The 17,726-nt window shown below is 58.7% G+C and overlaps 1 protein-coding gene across 1 annotated transcript in view; it reads left to right on the forward strand.

Moving 5' to 3' along the window:
- Window positions 1-262: 262 nt before the first annotated feature.
- The window catches only part of CSPG4 (chondroitin sulfate proteoglycan 4), a 35,761-nt gene continuing 18,297 nt past the window's right edge, over window positions 263-17,726 (forward strand). The window contains exon 1 of the mRNA XM_019983581.2: window positions 263-490. Within this exon, the coding sequence (XP_019839140.2) occupies window positions 403-490 (88 nt within the window). The 5' untranslated portion in view covers window positions 263-402. The remainder of the gene's footprint in view (window positions 491-17,726) is intronic.

Consider the following 17,726-nt stretch of genomic DNA (forward strand, 5'->3'; position numbering starts at 1 on the left):
AAGCGAGGGGACCAGCCCAGCTCACATCTCCTCCCAGAGGAGTTCTCCGGGGAACCCTTGAGTCGGAGCCCCGGGGAATCCGGGCTCCTCTGGGATTTTGTTCTGAATCTCTAAGGTGGAGCCTGGGTCTGACCGAGCTGTAAGGATCCTCTCACCCTCGACGGGGAGGAGAACCAGCACGGGCCCTTTAAGACGGCTGAGGGTGGGGGGGGCCGCCGGGAGAGCCCCGGCCTGAAACCGGAGCGCGGGTCGGCGCCTGCCCCGCCCCAGCGTTAAGTAGGCGGCGGGACGCCCGGGAGCGCCAGCCCGCGCCAGTTCTCTCAACTCGAAGACTCTGGCGTCCAAGCTCCAGGCTCCGGACTCCACTCCTCACAAGTTCCCGCTGCCCAGCCCGCCGCCGCGATGCGCTGGGGTCCCCGGCTCCCGCTCCCAGCCCTCGCCCTGGCCCTGGCTCTGACCTTCGCTGTGTTGGTGGGACCAGCATCCACAGGTGAGTGAGGGGCCGGAGACCCCAGCCCAGACTGGCGGAGTGGTGGAGGGTTTCTTAGGCAGAGAAAAGGGACAGGAAGACCCAGGAGTGGCCCCCAGACGGGGAAATGAAGGGGCTGCTCTTCTGCCATCCCCGGCCAGGGGAGGCAGGATCCCCAGCGACGTCTCTCCATCTGGGGGTCCAGTGGACTCTGGTTATCTGAGGTTGGCTCCTGGGTCGCTTGCCTAGGGCGTGGCTCTGTGCAGGATTGTCCTCTAGACCCAGAGGGGACGCCCCGGTGCCACCTGGGCTCCCCGTGTCCAGCAGGCTCTCTCTGACCGAGTCAGGGCCCAAAGGACGCCTGGTGACAGGGCGTCCCCCACCTCCAACACCCAGGCCAGGAACGGGAAGTGCTGCAAGGTGGGCATTGGGGAGGAAGCCACCCTCCCCACCCCGTGTGGGACCCCGAATGCACCCCAGCTGCCACCTCCTCCAGCATCCTTGGGTATCCTCCAGCTGCGCCCCACTCTGCTCCTGCTCCCCTTTGCCGGGTGCATTCTCTGTCTTCACCACCACCCCCTCCTCCCCTTTCTGTCTTCTCTCTCCTCACTGAGAAAGCCTAGCTGGTGACAGGACCACCCACTCTTCAGCCTCCTAGAGGCAGGGCTGGCGCCCCTCAGATATCCTGTGCCCCTCAGACAGCCCTGGGCGACCCTCTGCACACCTCCCTGTCCCAGCCATTGGTGCTTGACTCCAGCAGAAATGGAATGCCTTCTGAGAGGTGCTAGGACATATCCAGTCTCTATTCCAATGCCAGAAATCCCACCATTATGGCATTCTTCCCTTAGTGAAGGCATGGTCTAGTTATGCCATAAGAACTGTGGCCTCAGGGCCCATCAGTCATTAATACCCATGTATGTATGAATCAGTGCTTCAGCCTACATCTTTTGGGACCATTCCCAAGAACAACTTTGAGCTGAAGAAGGGCCTGAGTCTCCCTTCCAAGTTCCCTAGGCCACACTCCTCTCCCCATCAGATGGGGAAGCCAGTTCAAATGGACAGTAATCATGCGGTACCCAAAAGGGAAATGAGTCAGGGGAGAGCCCCCCACTGGAGTGAGTCAGAGCTGGATCCCCAGGCTCCCTGTTCCCATCTCCAGGGACCCCATCCTTCAAGGTCTCAGGGGGTGGGTGATAGGCTGAGCCTCTAGAGAGATGGGAAGGGGGCATCTAGGCTGCTAGAGAGATGGGTACACACCCAGCCCCCAGCCTCTAGTCAAAGGAGCGACTCCAGGACCCACCTCCTTGGGCTTCAACTGAGAGCCATTCCCAAATTCCTTCCCAGCATCAACAATGTGCAGACATTGTGCTGGGCAGTCGGGAGCGCACAGAAATAGAGACTGGACTTGGACTCATTCAGAAGGCAGAAAAGCAAATTAAAACGCAACAGCAACTCCTATCGTGTCTGCAAAGATCCAGACGAGGAGTGTGGTGAAAAGAAATTCAGAGGCAAACTAGGGCGGGACAGAGGGTGATCCTTGAGCTAAGCCTTGGAGGATGGGAAGCGGGTCAGGGAGCACAGGCTCAGAGATGGGTATGAGCAGAGATAAGGAGGCCAGTAGCCTGGATGGAAGGCATATATATTTTGAGCACAAGCCAGTAAGAGCCATTGGGGTGGGGCACGGAAACCTGAAATGGCAAAATGCAGCTCACAGCCTAAGCCCTGCTGGCAGTAGGGAGCCAGTGCAGGTTTTAGAGAGGAGAGCAGCCCGTGGGGTTAAAAACATCAAGCAACCCCTTCCTCTAGGAGGGATTTGGAAGTGGTGAGGGGGTGGGCAAGCTAGTACCCTCTCCCCCTCCCAGTCTGAGCTCCCCTCCAGCAGCCCACCTCTGTCCCCAGGCCTGGCTTAGCTCCCTGTCCTGGTCTCTGTGATAGGGGCAGCCCCTACCCGCAGAAGGTATCACTCCCACCCCTCTTGGACACCAAAAGCCTCCGAGTCTCAGGTACCAGAGTGAGGCACACTGGGATGCTTTCCCCACACTCGTCAACATTCCAGAGCATCCAGGTCATGGGGCCTGAGAGTCAAGCACCTTTGGAGACCACCTGGGCCAACCTTCCAATTGTACACACAGGGAAACTAAGGGCCCAGGGAGGAAGCAAAGTGGTCTAACCCACAAAGAAGCCCAGCTGCCCAGGAGGAAACCCCCAGTCCCACTTTGTGGGAGCTCCCCACCTGCGTAGTCAGCTAGGCTTGGGCCCATATGCCAGTGTGCATGATAAGTGTGGGGTCCATTGCCTTCTAAGCCCTATGGGAGTCCTGGCAGAGCCACAAGCATTGGGAGATTGAGTTGGAGCTGATGTGGTTTCAGTAGGGGGGCATAGCACAAGCAAAACTGGGAGGTCAGAGTGGCCACAGAGCATACAAGGCTAGCGGCTTCTGCACCTCTTCCCTGCCTGGTATAGCTGACTTTGAAAGGCAGAAGATGAGGGGCACAAGTGGGACTCAGGAGGGAGTGCCAGGTGGAGAGGGTTCTTGTACCATCTGGGTGGGGGCCCTGAACTGATGGGGGTGTCTTAGAGAGCAGGGCTAGGGTTGGGGCAGGGGAGCATCAGAAGCAAGGAACTGAGCCAGGGTAGACTGTTGCCTCTAAGAATGGTCTGAGGGACCATCTCTGACTGGAGACAGAGACAGCCTCTGAGTCGTGCGTGTGTGTGTGTGTGTGTGTGTGTGTGTGTGTGTGTGTGTGTGTGTGTGTGTACACTGGGGCTCCAGCACTCTAGAGTGGGGCAGGGACCAGTGCCCTCGGCCCAGCCCACCCGGACTCTGCAAGTGCTGTTCCAGAACCAAGTATAACTGAGCCCCCCTTACCAACATTTGCCCGCCTGCCTGCATAGCCAAGACAAGAAGAGCCTTTCAGTGCTGCCCGCCTGGGGGGCCCAAGGAGGGGGCTGCGCCAGGTGGGCCAGGCGGCCAATGAAGGGCGGGAGGGGAGTAGGGTTTGCAGAACGCTCAGAGGAAGTGTATAGGGAACTGGGCGTGCTGCCCAGGAGGGGGCGGGCGGGGCGGGGGTGGGGAGGGGGGTACTGGAAACAGCCCTCACACACACACACACACACACACACACACACACACACACACAGGCACACACAGCTGTGGGCCCGTGCGCAACCATGTACAAAACCAGCTCCCAGACCTGGGCTGGGTGGAGCCTTCAGGGAAAGAGGCGAGGACAAGATGGGGGGCAGGGGGTGCTGAGCTGCACTGGGGCTCCTCTTCAGTGCCAGGAGCAAGTAAATAAGGAGGCCTTTGGGTCTGGGGTTTGGGTCTCCTCCCTTCCAGGTCCCTCAGCTCTTTCAGTACCGCTCCCCGACTCCCGCCCCATCTAGCTGCCCTTTTGCTTCTAACATGCGCTGACCCAGCATGTACCCGGTACTGTAGAGCCTTTAACAGTTAAGATTCCTTCTCCAGGGACTTCCCTGGTGGTCCAGTGGTTAAGACTCTGCACTTACAATGAAAAAGGCATAGGTTTGATCCCTGGTTGGGGAACTAAGATCCCACATGCTTTGAGATGAGACGAAGAAAATATAATTAAAGACTCCTTCTCCAGTGGGTTTAGGGTGTGTTTCAAAAGAACACTAGTACTATTATTACTGAATATATGTGAGTAATTTTTGAATGAACTGAATTCATATGAACAATTTTGAACTTGGATTCTCCCTGGGGTAGGGTCTTGTGGCTCTTTCTGCTTCTCAGAAGGGTCCACAACTCCAAACACGGTCCATAACTCCAGAGAAAGCCCCTGAGTGAGCACTGGCCATGTTGTCCTGCAGCCCTATGGCAGCTCTGCAAGTCACCAAACATTCTCATTTTACAGATATGGAAACTGAGACTCTGAGAACATCAGGAACTAGCCTCAGGCCACTCTTTGGGCACACGGGCTATGGTGTTCTCACTCACCCCAACAAAAGTCACCTTTCCCAGCTCAGGCCAGGTGTGCAGCCCCCCACCAGAGGAGAGAGAGACATGTCTTTAGGAGAAAGTCCCCTGAGGACCCCAGATCTCTGTGTCCATCTCCACAGACCCCTCCAGCAAGTGCCCCTCACCTTTCTAAACCCTCCCCACTTCCTCACGGCACAAGCAGATCCTCTTCAAGAATGCCTACCACCGCACCCCCAACAGCTGGGATGGCAAATGAAGCCACATTTGCCTCAGATGCAGGGGAGTGCCCTGGGGCTGCCGTCACGGTGGCTTGGTGGCATTGCTCACCCATGTTCTGGACAGTGCTTCTCCTGTTGACCATTCCTTCTTCCCACTCAGCTCCTGCCCACACCCCTGCCGCTCCCAGCCTGCCAAAGCACCAGCTCTCCCAGTGCTGATGGGTATCAGCCAGGCGTCCCGCCACTGCTCAGGCTAAACTGTTTCAGTGTGTGTCTCTCGTGGTTTAAGTGTCCTGGCGGTCAGTGAGGTGGCTTCCCCTCCCAGACCTCACTGCAGAGACTCCCCAGCCCAGGCCAGCTCCCCGAGGATGTTCATAGGGAAATCAGGACCCAGAGAGGGGCTGCTGTTTTCTGAGTCAGACAGCAAGTGCTTAGCAGGATGAGTGGTAGGCCTCTTGGCTCCTTGTCCTTGTATCCTGGTTTGGATGTGGCCTCCCCCATATGGCCAGCAGCTTCCAGAGGGCGGACCTCCCCTCTGCTTTTCTCTGAGGTCGCCACGATCTTGCAGAGCCCAGGACGGGGCCCACAGGGGCGTAGAGATCACTGAGCCAACCAGGGATTTTCAGACTGTGTCCGAGGTGCTCCGGGACTCTACATTCCCATATCTGGGAATACAGGATGCTTGTGCCACCCTGATTCATGCATAGCAGTCCCATGAACATGTGTTTATAGATGGAGGTTTTGTGTAAGATACAGTTTTGATAAAGCGTTCTGTGGCTTTGTAAAAAAGGCTTGCTCCTGCTGCTGCTTCTAAGTCACATCAGTCGTGTCCAACTCTGTGTGACCCCATAGATGGCAGCCCACCAGGCTCCCCCGTCCCTGGGATTCTCCAGGCAAGAACACTGGAGTGGGTTGCCATTTCCTTCTCCAGTGCATGGAAGTGAAAAGTGAAGGTGAAGTCACTTGGTCGTGTCTGACTCTTTGCGACCCCATGGACTGCAGCCTACCAGGCTCCTCCGTCCATGGGATTTTCCAGGCAAAAGTACTGGAGTGGGGTGCCATTGTCTTCTCCTTAAAAACTAATTAATTGCTTTGAGTTAAAACATTCTGAGAGCAGGGGAGAGCCAGGTCAAAAACAAGAGAGGACTTCCCGACTTACAAAGAATCGAAATCAAGATTACAGCACCCGCCATGGTGCCACCTGCCTGCAGGACCCAGGGCTGTGGCTGGGCCCTCTCTCTCCCCAGTAGATCAGCTGGGATCCACGTTCAAGGATTATGCCGTGTCCCATCGTCTGGCTGGTGCACTAGACCATCAGATAACAATCCGTAATCCCTGGGACCCTTCCACCGCTGCCCATGCTGTTGCCTACAACTGGTCTCTCTTTTTCTCTCCATCCTTCAAGGTTCAGCTCCAGCACCATCCCCTGCTTGGGCTGCCTTTTCCCACTGATTATTGAGGGCTGCAGCCTAGTCTACCACCCTTCTGGGGCCCCACCCTCCATCTCTGTGGGGTGACAGGCCTTTCTCCCCCTACTCTTACCTGGCCCCTGCCCTTGTTCTGTGACCTCCATCAGTGTGACACCTAGTAGGTATGTGTGCATGTGTATGTGTGCATGCTTGCACACACGTGCACACACACACAGAGTGCTTTCAACAGCCTGGCTAAGGGCCTAACAAGGAGAGTGTCCAGCCCCCAAGCCAGCAGCCTGGGGGAAGCCCCCAGCTCAGGATACAGCCCCCAGCTCCACCACCCAGCCAGGGCCCCTAGCCTGGGCCCTCCTGCTCTCTGGGAAGATCGAGGGGGCGGAGAGAAGGAGACCAACTTCCGTTCCCACCTAAGAGCAGCCCCTCCTCCCCGTATTTCAAGAGGGGGCAGCTATAAATATCAGTGGGCCCAGGATGTTGATTCCCACGACACCAGCCCCTCCCTGCCTCTTCCCTGTGTACAGCAACTGGGGCCGGCGCAGCTCTCCTACAGCTGGAGGCCAGCCAGGCCAGTCTCAGGCCCAGACACACTCATACACACACACACACACATTCTCACCGTAGTGAGGGAAGGAACCAATCACCCTTTTTGGGCGTCTTGGAGCAGCTCAGAGTAAGCTTCCCTCCCGCCCGCCTCACAGTCCTGACTCAGGCCCCACCTCTCCCTCCTCTTGAGTCCTCAGCTCTGCAGGGCTGGGGGAGGCAGGAGGCCAGGCTCACCTGGTCAAGAACACAGTAGAAGACAGCTCAGAATTCAGTTCCCACCCAGCCACTCGATGCAAGTGACCAGGCCTTTCTGAGCCTCAGAAAAGGCTCTAAAATGGCATAAATAATTCCTGCCTCCTGCATGCTGAGGATTTGTCTGGAGTAAATGCTCAGTAGGTGCCTGCTCCTGAGGTTGCTAATATTCCATTATTACCATCTTCTTCTGGAGTGGGGCAGGCGCATCATTGGAGCAGGGCGGGAGTGCGGGGTTCCTGCTTAGAAATCTTTGAGAAAGTTTCCAAAGCAGGGGACTGGATGAGGTGGCCCTAGGAGAGGGTCTGTCTGGGGCAAAGTGATGTGGAAAATGGAGCTGTCAAGCCAGCCTCTGACTGCCAGCCAGCCCAGGACCCCTCAAAAGGAGGGGAGTGGGAAGGCTACATCTGATTGACTCACTGGGCTGAGGTCCACACACCTCTCCTGTGTGAGGAGAAGCAGAAAAGCCCCTCCGAGCTCCACCCCAAAGCCTAATGGCCCCTTAGATAGAGACAATTGAGCCAAGATGCAGCACAACCAATCTGTTGAATGAGTGACCAAATGACTCCCGTCCCAGGAGTAGATGGATGGGGATGGAGAGAAGGAGCAGGCAGCAAGACCTTTATAGGGTGGGGATCCTGGAAGCCTGTCTTCTCCCTGGTCTCTGCCCACCCTTCTCGGGCTCCTGTGATGGTAGGGGCTGGAGGCCAGGGCCCGGTGACATGAGATGGTTCCCCCGGAGCTCCTGGGGGGCTATTACTGCCACTCAGCAAGCAGCAGTGGCTGAATCTGTATCAAGAGGATCTAGAATGAAGAACTGAGGATTCTCTCTGCCCTGCCTAGGCTGCTTGGACCCACCAGAGGTATAGGTGATGCCTGAGTCTGTGGATGTGTGAGATCAGAGTTGGTAGAGATGAGAGAGGGTCTCAGGAAATAGCTTCAGACTGGGGTGAGCAGCCTAGGGGAGTGCCAACTGGACAGATTCTCTGGGTAAAGAGCCTTGGCCCCCGCAAGCCATGATCCCAGTGTGGGGCATCCTCTGCCTTCATCCCCTGAATAGACTGTTGGGCAAAGACTGGCCAGCTCCCTGGTAGTGTGCTAATAGAGTCCAGGCTCCTGTCCCCAGCTCAGGCTCCATCTCTGAGCATCTGGCCCTTATACTTCCAGACACTCATCTGGAGCCCAGCTGAGCCCTTCCAGGGAGAAGGTACTCAAACAGGGGCCTGCCCCTCCAACTATTGACAGCCCTGGGATAGGAGAGATGTTGGAGGAACTTGAGCCAAATGTGTAATGTCAGCCCTTGGGATACCTGGCCCTGCTGTGTGGCCTTGAGCAAACCTCTGTCTGTCTCTGGGTCTCTGGGTCAGATGTCCATTCTCCAAGGTCAGCTCTAAAATTCTGAGCTCAAGCCTCTTCGGAGCAGGAGAATTATCTCTGCTTCTATCTGGAGAGAGCCGGCTTTTTGTCTGGGTCCACACAGCAAGGCAGGCTGGGCTTAGAACAGGACTGAGAGGCGGCCCGGGTTGCCAGAGCTCCCTGGCATGGAGAAACCGTTTCTCTAAGTTGGCACAGAGCCCTGGGGTTCTCCTGGGATGAGAGCAACGGCTCCTCTCCACCCCCGGTTCCCATCTTCCAGCCCCCTGGCCCCAGCCCCACCCCACCAAAAATAAACCCAGACCACCCCATCCTGTACCAGCCAGACCCACCCAGCCCCTCCAGAGCCAGTTGAGTCATTGCTCAGAGCTGCTCCTTTTTTAACTGTCTGAGTCACCGGTTGTGGCTATAACTCCATGACACATGACCAGGGCTATAGACACCCCCTAGCCCCCAGCAGCCCAACCAAGGGAGGGGCCTGAATAGAAGCCGGCTGCAGGTGTGAGCCTGGGCCACCGCCTCAGCTTGGAACCCCTCCAAGCCCAGGGAACTCCCCACCCAGCACCTCAGAACCCAGACCTGTCCCCAGCAGTCCTGGAACAACCCCGCTCCCCTGTTCAGGACAGCCCTTCAGAGACCTTGGCCTCAAAGCCCTTCAGCATCAGCTCTGCCCCCACAGCTTTGCTTTGCCTCCAAAGAGACCCTGGGGCCTCTCAGCTGTAGACTGCCAGGCACACAGGGTCTCCAGCCCTGGGGGTGGTGGGAGCGGGCAGAGGCCTGGCCTTCTGGGGTACAGGCCACAGAGATGCCTGATTCCTGCCCTTCCTGACCTGGATCCGACGTGCACTGACCAGTCTGCCCAGAGCACCGTGAAGATTTTCTGTGGAACAGAACCCGCACTTCAGTTCTTCCCCTGCTCCCCCCGTCTCCCCTCTATTCACCATGTCAGCTGGCCTGCGGCTTGGCCCCCCACCCCCGCCTCTCCCCAAGGCTGTCTCTCCATCTCACTCCCCACCGCTGCCTGGCCCTCTCTGGCTGCCCCATCTCTGTGGCCCCGGCCTGTTCTCTTTCCATCACCCAGTCACAGTGGCAGATGGCACCCCCACCCTCCGCAGGCCCTTCTCCGCCTCCTAGACTCCTAGACATCACACACCCTCACCTCCAGCCATTCCCACCACGGACTCTGGGCCCCAGGGACCCATGCTGCGAGAAAATTTCCTTCCTCATTACCCAAGCCCCCACCGTCTCACCCCAGAGCACAGGCTACATCCTGTCCCAGGGAATGTTAGGATCCCTCAGACAGTTTGCTTGGAGGCTGAGAAAGGGGGGCAGGGGGCCTGGGAATGGCTCCACCCCCGGCCCCTGCCTGCACACAGGCCTGTACAGCCTCAAACACCATCCATCTCCTGTCTGTGGCTATGGCCTCCAGCTATAAATAGGGGCTCAGGGTCTATTTTCTTTCAAAACAAGCACCAGACTGTCACCACAGGCCCAGAAAAGCACTCCCCGGCTGGGGCAGTGCCCCACTGCGCCCCAGTCATTGTGTCCCACCCTACCCCACCCTGCCCCAACCTGCAGGCACCGGGCCCCGGAGGGCAGGGGAGAGCTGGAAGCAAGCCTGGAGGTAAGACAGGTTGGAGGGGCCGAGCTGGGGCAAGCCTCCTAGGTGCAGCCCCTCCCGGCTGGGTGAGCCAGGGAACACGGCCCCCTCCTGCCCTGCCAGGCCTTCTCCTCCCTTTCTCGCCACCTCCCATCACCAGTCTTGTCCCTGAGACTCACAGTGTTAACAGAGAGAGGTGACAGTCACACAGCTCCTCAAGCTGCGGTGGAGTCTCTTTGTACCCCAAATGCGGGAGAAGGCGCTATGGGCTGCGGGGAAGGGTGGGGAGCCTGTCTTTCCTGAAGGAGCGTGAGGGCATTTCACAGGCAAAAGGGAAAGGAGAGCTTGCTGGGCAGAAGGCCCAGCCTGAGCAAAGGCCGGAGTGCAGACCTGTCAGGTATGGAGGGAAAACAGCCCAGGTCTGGTGAGGCTGGCACCTTTGGGTGTTTGGAGGAGTGAACAGGGGAGCCTGGTGGGGTGGGAACAAGGTCATCCAGCATCTTCAGTGCCACACCAGAGGACTGGGGGCTTGGTAGGAGGCACTGGGGAGCCATAGAAGGCATCCAGGCAAGCGAGGATGATGGAGCGACTCAGTTTAGGCTAACTGTGGCTGCGATTAACAAAGGGAGGCAGGAAATTCATTAAGCCAGGCGAGGGATGGTGACCATCTGTCTTGCGGAATGGCACAGGGAAGCAGGATGGGAGACACATTTGAAGGACGATGAATGGGCTGAATGGATGGGAAGTTCATTCAAGGTCAGGAGGAGGGAGAGGGTCAGAGGAACTTTCAGATTTCTGCCCAGCAGTGGGTGCCCGTGGGCCCTTCACTGGGTGGTGAGCAGGTTGGAGGATAGATGATGCTGAGTCTGGCTTGAACAAGTGTGCTTGGGTTTGGGGGCCTCCCCATGGGTGTTCCTGGTGTAAATGTCCAGGGAGCATTGGCAGGCAGGCCCAGAGCCCTGGAGACTTGGTGCTGGAGACAGAGATAGGCATACCAGAGCAAAGAGGCAGTGCCCGAACCCTGGGGAGAAGTGGGGGGCTGGAGAGAGGGGGCCAGGGATGGAGCACAGCTCAGTGGGTGCTGGCAGACTGGAGGGGTCTACAAAGCTGGCAGGTGAGAGTGCCAGGAACTATTCCAAGAGGAGTCAGGCCTGCCCAGCGGTGGGGCAGGGGGTGTCAGTCTGGGGATCTTGGTGGATCCTGGTTAGCACAGAGGCCTCTGGCCAGGGCACTGAGGTTTCCTGGTCCACCCTCTGAGGCCACACACTCCTGCGGGCACAGCACCAGTGCCAGGGACTTGCTTCTCGGCCTGTCTGCTGTCAGACAGCAGTGCTGATGGGAAAGCCATCCTGTGGGCACCATCACTGTCCCTGCATGCCCCTGGGTGCCGATGTTTCCTCCGCTGGTGCACGTGTGCATGGCAGATGAGCTGACCTGCGGATGTAGGCGCTGGGTCCTGCCCTCCAGAGCCTCCACTCTAGCCAGGCCTGTGGCCACTCAGGCTGGAGGCGGCCGTGCTCTGCCTGCTGTAGTGATCACACCTCTCCACCAGCCACTTTCTGCTGGCCTGGGCTGGCCAGAGGCCAAGGGTGTGTGTATAGGTTTGTGGGTGATCCCTGATCCAAGCCTCTGCTTCCCCCAGTCTCCTGGATGTGGGGCTTCTGTCTGTGGGGTCACCCCACCCCTCTATCGTATATTTCAGGTGGGGGGACTGAGGCACCGATGGTGGTGGCTTCTTCGAGACACTCGGCCTGTTAAACATAATCTGAGTCAAATGGGGCCAGGCCTCTGTCCAAACCCACAGTCACTGCTTCCAGAATCCCCATCCTAGCTTGCACACTCACTGTCTCCAAGATCTGCCTGCCAGGCTGGGGGAAGCCCTGAGACATCTCTCCGGCAGCCCTGCCCTCAGTGGTTTCTCAGCCCAGAATGGGGAGACTCGGAGATGAGCAACAGGCGTCCAGGCTCTGGCTTCTGGCCACAACAGGGGCTGGCCCGCCAGAGAGCCCCATCTCACCCTGGGCAGAGCCCACACCCCTGCCTCTCCACCCTCTTCTCTGACCTCCAAGACCCCAGTGGGCATGAGTAGCACTTATCACTGGTTTCTGGAACGTGCCGCCTTCAGCCAGCCTTGAAGAAGGTCCTTCCCTGGTCCGGTCGGCCCCAAGCCAGCCACACTGGGAAAGGCCGGCTGCCAAACCACCCATGGCAAGCAGATGCTCCCCGCCCCACTCACTCCCTCCCACCTCCACCCCCAACCCTGAGAGAGGGAGCCCCCAAGGACAGGAAGGGAAGGGAAAAAGTGTGTTTTGCCCAGGCAGGGGGCCAGCTCTCACACCCTCCTCCCCCTGGGGCCAGAAGCCGATGCTCCACTTCCGATTCACAGACAGTAACTAACCCCACTCCCCTCCGTGCCTCTGTGGGCACACACCCCTCCCTGAATCCACAGCACCCAGCTCTGGAGCCACACGCACAGGGGCTTGAGTCCCAGCCCGGCCACAGCCCATCTTGACACCCTAACACAGACGACTGCCGTCTTCGAGCTTCAGTTTCCTCACCTGTAAAATGGGAGCAACCTCACAAGGACCCTATTGGGGGCTGGGGGCTGCAGGCCCAACGCCAGGCGAGGGTCCTTCCCTCTCTTTCTTCCCAGCCCAGGCCTACTGAGATGAGGATCCCACCTTGCTTCTGCAGCCAAGAAAGCCAGAGGGATGGGGATGTGGGAAAGGGCATGGAAATCCACCCAGCCGCCCTAGAAGGAGGCAAATTACAAGGCAAGGAAAAGCCGCTGGGAATTGCTCCGCACCACGGCCGCCCCACCCTGGGGAGCAGAAGAGTCTCCACAAAGACTTCATTGAGGGCCCTGCTTCCTCTCCACCCCAGCCCTCCAGCCTGGGTGGACGCTGGGCTGCTGCTTCCAGCAAAACCTCTCATTTTCCCTCCCACTTCCTCTGTGCCCCACGTGGGCCCCGGGGTTGGAACACGTGACTGGGCGCCCAGGGCACCAGCCCTGCCCCAGTTGGTGCCTGTGGACCAAGCTCTGCATCTCCCACCCCCACCCATCCCCTGCTTCCTCTCCAGGGGTGCTCACCTTCCACAGGGGGTCTGTGAATTGGAAATGCTCCCCAGCGAATGCCGAATGCCGCTCAGCACGGGTGGCCTCCGGATGCTTGATTAGATGATAGCCAAGGCCAGTGATCAGGGTCAGAGATCAGCCAATAGCTAAGGAAACTGTTGTCCCGCCTTGGCCTTTCGGGCCTTGCAAGAAACCAGAAAGGCAACTGAAGTGGTTAAGTCCCCGAGAGGGAGTCTCAGAGCTCAAGAGTTCTTGGAGTGAGGAAGGGCGGGGTCGTCTTGACCCCAGTGAGGTCTCTGTAGTGTTGAGATGGGGAGGTGGGCAGGAGGACCCAGCATTCCTGCACTCTATGGAGACGGCTATTGTCTCTCCCAAGAAGGCTGCTTTTTTAACTCCCATGAAAGCAAAAGTGAAAGTTGCTCCGTGGTGCCTGACTCTTTGTGACCCCATGGACTGTAGCCCACCAGGCTCCTCTGTCCATGGGATTCTCCAGGCAAGAATACTGGAGCAGATAGCTGTTCCCTTCTCCAGGGGATCTTCCCAACCCAGGGACTGCACCCAGGTCTCCCGCATTCCAGGTGGATTCTCTACCATGAGCCGCCAGGGAAGACACCACGGAAGTTGACTCCTATAAGCTATTGTTCCTACAGCCGAGGCTTGCGGGGCAGGAGAGGCGCGGGTGGTTGGCGGGCCACTGGGGTGGCTCTGGGTCACTCTCTGGTCTGGAATCAGGGCAGCAGAGCCAGTGCCATGAGGTGAGTGAGCATCTCCTGCTCACTGCAGGTGAGTGAGCATCTCCTAGGCGCCAGCCCCGGCAGGTGCTAAGCCACCTAGCCTTGGCTCTATGACCCCAGTGTCATCACCATGGGCAGGTTACATTGTCCTTTTGGTCTCATCTGAAGTCATCCCTCTAACTTTCCCCCCTTGTTATCTTCAGTGGAAACAGCCTGGGTGGAAGGTCATAGCTCGGTTTGGGAGGGCTGAGGCTTGGGGGACTGTGGGATGTGATGAGGGAAGGTCGGGCACCTGAGTAGATGCGGTGGCAGCTTCTCCCTCACCTGGGAGCCCTAGGAGCAGGTGTAGCCAGGGAGTCATGGTCCAACATCCGGAGCCAGACTGGGCCCACGCCGCCGAATCCTCACCTGCCCACACGCCTGCCCTCAACCCGCCATGATGCATGGCGCTGACTTGCACTCAGGCACACTCATGCCCACATGCAGCCCGCTGAGGTCGTTCGGGGGTCTGCCGTGCTCTGTGGGGTCGAGTTCTCATCCCCACACTTTCACTTTCCCAGCTCTGAAATGGTAGGGGGTGGTGGCGGGAACATCAGCCTCGCTGCCAATCCTGGGGGCGGAAACTCTGGTTCTGAATCAGAGGGAACTTTCCACCCAACCCGGGCCTCCCCAGAGGTTCCCTGGCTTGGGAACAGTGCTAGTAAAGTAAAAATGAGCCCCTTGGAGGCGCGAGAGGAGGGGATCAGGCATGAGGTCCAGAGAGCCTGGGTGACGGGGCAGAGCACCCGGCCCATCCCTGCTCACACACAGGGCCGCATTCAGCCCGCAGGTGGGCCACACACACACCCCAGCGAGGGGAGACAGAGAGCCCTTCAGCCCTGCCTTGGCGCTCTCTGCAGCCCCTCAGACTCCCTCAGAGGGATTCTCCCAGCCTCACCGCTGCCTACCCAGGATCTGGTTAGAAACAGGATCTGTCACCCCTGGGGCCAAACCCAGAGAAGTCCTGGAGGAGAAGCCCAGCTTCACCCCAGAGCAGGACCCCTCCTCCCCCAGCTGGCTGGGGTCTCCCTGCCTCCTCACCCTCCCTGCTCCTGTCCCACATCCTGCCTGCTCTCTCTTGGTTTTTATTCCTCCATCTCCTACCTCAGGCCTCCATCTGGATTCTGAATTCAGTCTTTGCAGAGGAGAGGGGGGTCTTTATTTTTTAAGCTCACTTTTAATACCTTCCTCAGGCTTTCTGTGTCTCTCGACTTAGTTCCCCTTTTCCATTCCCATCGCTACGTTGTTATATTGGTGAATGAATGATGAGTGAATGAATGTATGGGCTCCCACTTTTCTCCCCGCCCACCTCTCACCTCCTGCTCCATCTCAGTGTCACTAGCTGAACCTCCCCTACATCCACTGGTTTAGGTCTCCCACCACCCACCCTTGACTGCAGGGCCAGGCATTCCCCACTGGCCATCCTGCCCAGCAGCTCTGGGCTCCCGAACTTTCTCCCTTATAAAGTCAGGCGGCAGCAGACACCCAGGAATGCTGCTGCTGCCCATGACGCATGCCGCTGCGGGGCTGCCTGGCTGCCCCCAGGCGACCGGGAATGTGATGGAAACGGGGCACAAAGAAATTGATTGCCCAGGGTGGGTGGGGTGGGGGTGCCCAGGCAGACAGGGCTCTGATAGGCGGCAAGGCCCGGAGCTACAGGCTTTCTGCTTCTGTCAAATTGCTTCTCCTCTGAAGCTTCAGTTGTCTGTCTGATAAGTGGAAGCCAAGTGCCCTCCTCCAAGCAAGGGCCACAGAGAGCCTTGATATTGTGCACCCATCACCAAGGGATGGGGGTCCCAGGGCTGGGTGGGGGAGGGGGACAGGTCTGGCTCTCTGGACTGTCCTAGAGCAAGGGTGGTGCCCCGAGTTACAGCCAGGATGGGAAGGGGAAGAGGGGCCTGAAGACCAAGAGAAGGAGAGAAGTAGATGAGCAGAGGCAGAGAAAGGGAGTCGTGGGACAGAGACAGGGAGAGACAAACTTGGCCAGCCCCAGGGGTTCCGAGGAGCTGGGTCTGCAGCAGCCCCAGGACTGGAAAGGTACCTTTGCTTGAGCCCCTGGCCCTGGCCTGGGGGGTGGTTGGGGAGCCTGAGAGAGACTGAGAGGCCAAAATCCTGCTGCCAGGCGGAGGGTTGAACGCCACAATGCAAGTAAGCCTCATGTTTGGGGTCCCCCAGGGACTGGGACCCGGTCCTCACTCATAAACATCCCAGGAGTGGCCCAGGGAGCCAGGAGATGCCAGCATGAGCCATGCTCTGCCAGGGGGTGGCTTGTTGGGGGACCTTGACCTAGGCTTCATCTCCGTGTGTAAGGAAGGGGCGCGGCGGGGATGGAGACAGACTCCTTCTGTGCCCCCAGCCCTCGTCTCAGGAAGAGGGATGGAGGCGCCCGCCCTGGACCCAGACAGCAGCGCCCTGTTCGTGGGCAGGAAGGGCGGGAAGCTGCGGGATTCTCCACCTTCGGCAAACCTCTCGGGCGGATGGGTGCTGGGCGGGAGGGGTGGCAGCCCTCCAGGAATACACTGCCCCTTTCATGGAGCCCAGAGCAGCCAAGTCACGGCAGGCGGGCACCGAGGGGCAGGACAGGCCTGGGCACAATCATTGCTCTGTCCTGGCAGCTCCCGGCCCACACGCGCACACATGCACAAACACACCGCCTTACGCAAACCCAAAACACACTCCCAGCAGCCACCCACACACTCGCACACACAGGCGAGTACACAGCTACGCAGCCCAGGACACCCACCTGTGTGCCTTCTTCCAGGCAGAGAAACTCATACCTGGGGCACTCATCCTGCCCCTCCTGCTTGTCCCTCAGGCCCTCTAGGCATCCTGATCCCCCCATGCCAAAAGCTTGGAGCTGCCCAAGCAGCCCATACCATTGACCTTCTGCACATTCACCTTTGAGAGCAGACCTCAGGCCAGAAAGGGACTTCCAGGACTAATCCCTACAGACAGGAGGGGGAGAGAGTGGGAAGGGGTGCCCATTTTACAGAGTGGTGACACTGAGGCCTGAATTGGGCCCCTTCTGGCCCAGAGGAGAGCCCACATGGCTGCTGCAGGCCTAAACTGGTGTTTTGATGAATCACGGGTCTTCTTGACCCAGGAACGTCAAGGCCAGGCCTCCAGGCTGTAATGAGGCCTCCTCTCTCCCCCGCACTGCCCTGACATCCCTATCAGGCTGCCAAGCCTGGTGTGGCCCCTACTGCTTTCCTCTCTACTCCTCTGTCTTCAGCATTTCCAGAACCTGTACATCCCCGCCAGCCTCTTGGCCTTGCTTCCCTCTGAGAGTGCCCATTTCCCTCCCTCTCCGCGCCTCTACATAACCCTCACCTCCCCCAGGAAGCCCTCCAGGATTGATGCCTAGCTCATGCCGTCTTTATCCTGCCTGCCTTCTCCATTTGAAGGCCCTCTCCAACTGTTCCCCTGGCCCACCGCCCAGGACAGGGACTCTTGGTTCTTACCACTGCCACCCATCAGAAACAGAGAGGCAGCAGCAGAAGACCAGGAGATGGAGGGAATGGCACTGTCAGAGTTTCCAAAACCCCAGCCAGCAAGGCCTCAGAGGCCTCTGTTGGGGTGAGGGGGCTTCCCGGCCTGTGCGCTCCCGGCTGTACAAGGCAGCCTGTGTGAGCCCTTCCCGCGTGGCCCCACAGGAAACAGCAGGGCCCAGCCCCTCAATGGGCCCATTCAGACCCCAGCTCTCTCTGGAAAGCACCTCTGCTTCCTGTCGCCCTCCCACTCTGGCCTGGAGAACCGGACCAAACAGGCTGCTATTCCCCCGTGCCAGGAGGGCGCTGCGGGCGGGTGGTTCAATGGCTAGAGCCAGCCAGCTGCTTCAGTTCCTGCCTGGTCCCCAGCTGGACCGCGCCCTGGCAGGTTGACATCCACCTTTAGTGAAAGGGAGTGTGGGTGAGGGCCTGTGCTCACTCGCACACGGTTGGGAAGCAAACGGGCCCCCAGCCAGTGCATGTTAGGCAGGTGAGGGTTTAACAGCAGGCTCTCCGGGAGAGAGGGAGCCCCAATCGGTGTGTTTTGCCTCTTTCCGTGGTAT

Source organism: Bos indicus, chromosome 21, assembly GCF_029378745.1.
Source record: "Bos indicus isolate NIAB-ARS_2022 breed Sahiwal x Tharparkar chromosome 21, NIAB-ARS_B.indTharparkar_mat_pri_1.0, whole genome shotgun sequence".
Taxonomy (NCBI): domain Eukaryota; kingdom Metazoa; phylum Chordata; class Mammalia; order Artiodactyla; family Bovidae; genus Bos; species Bos indicus.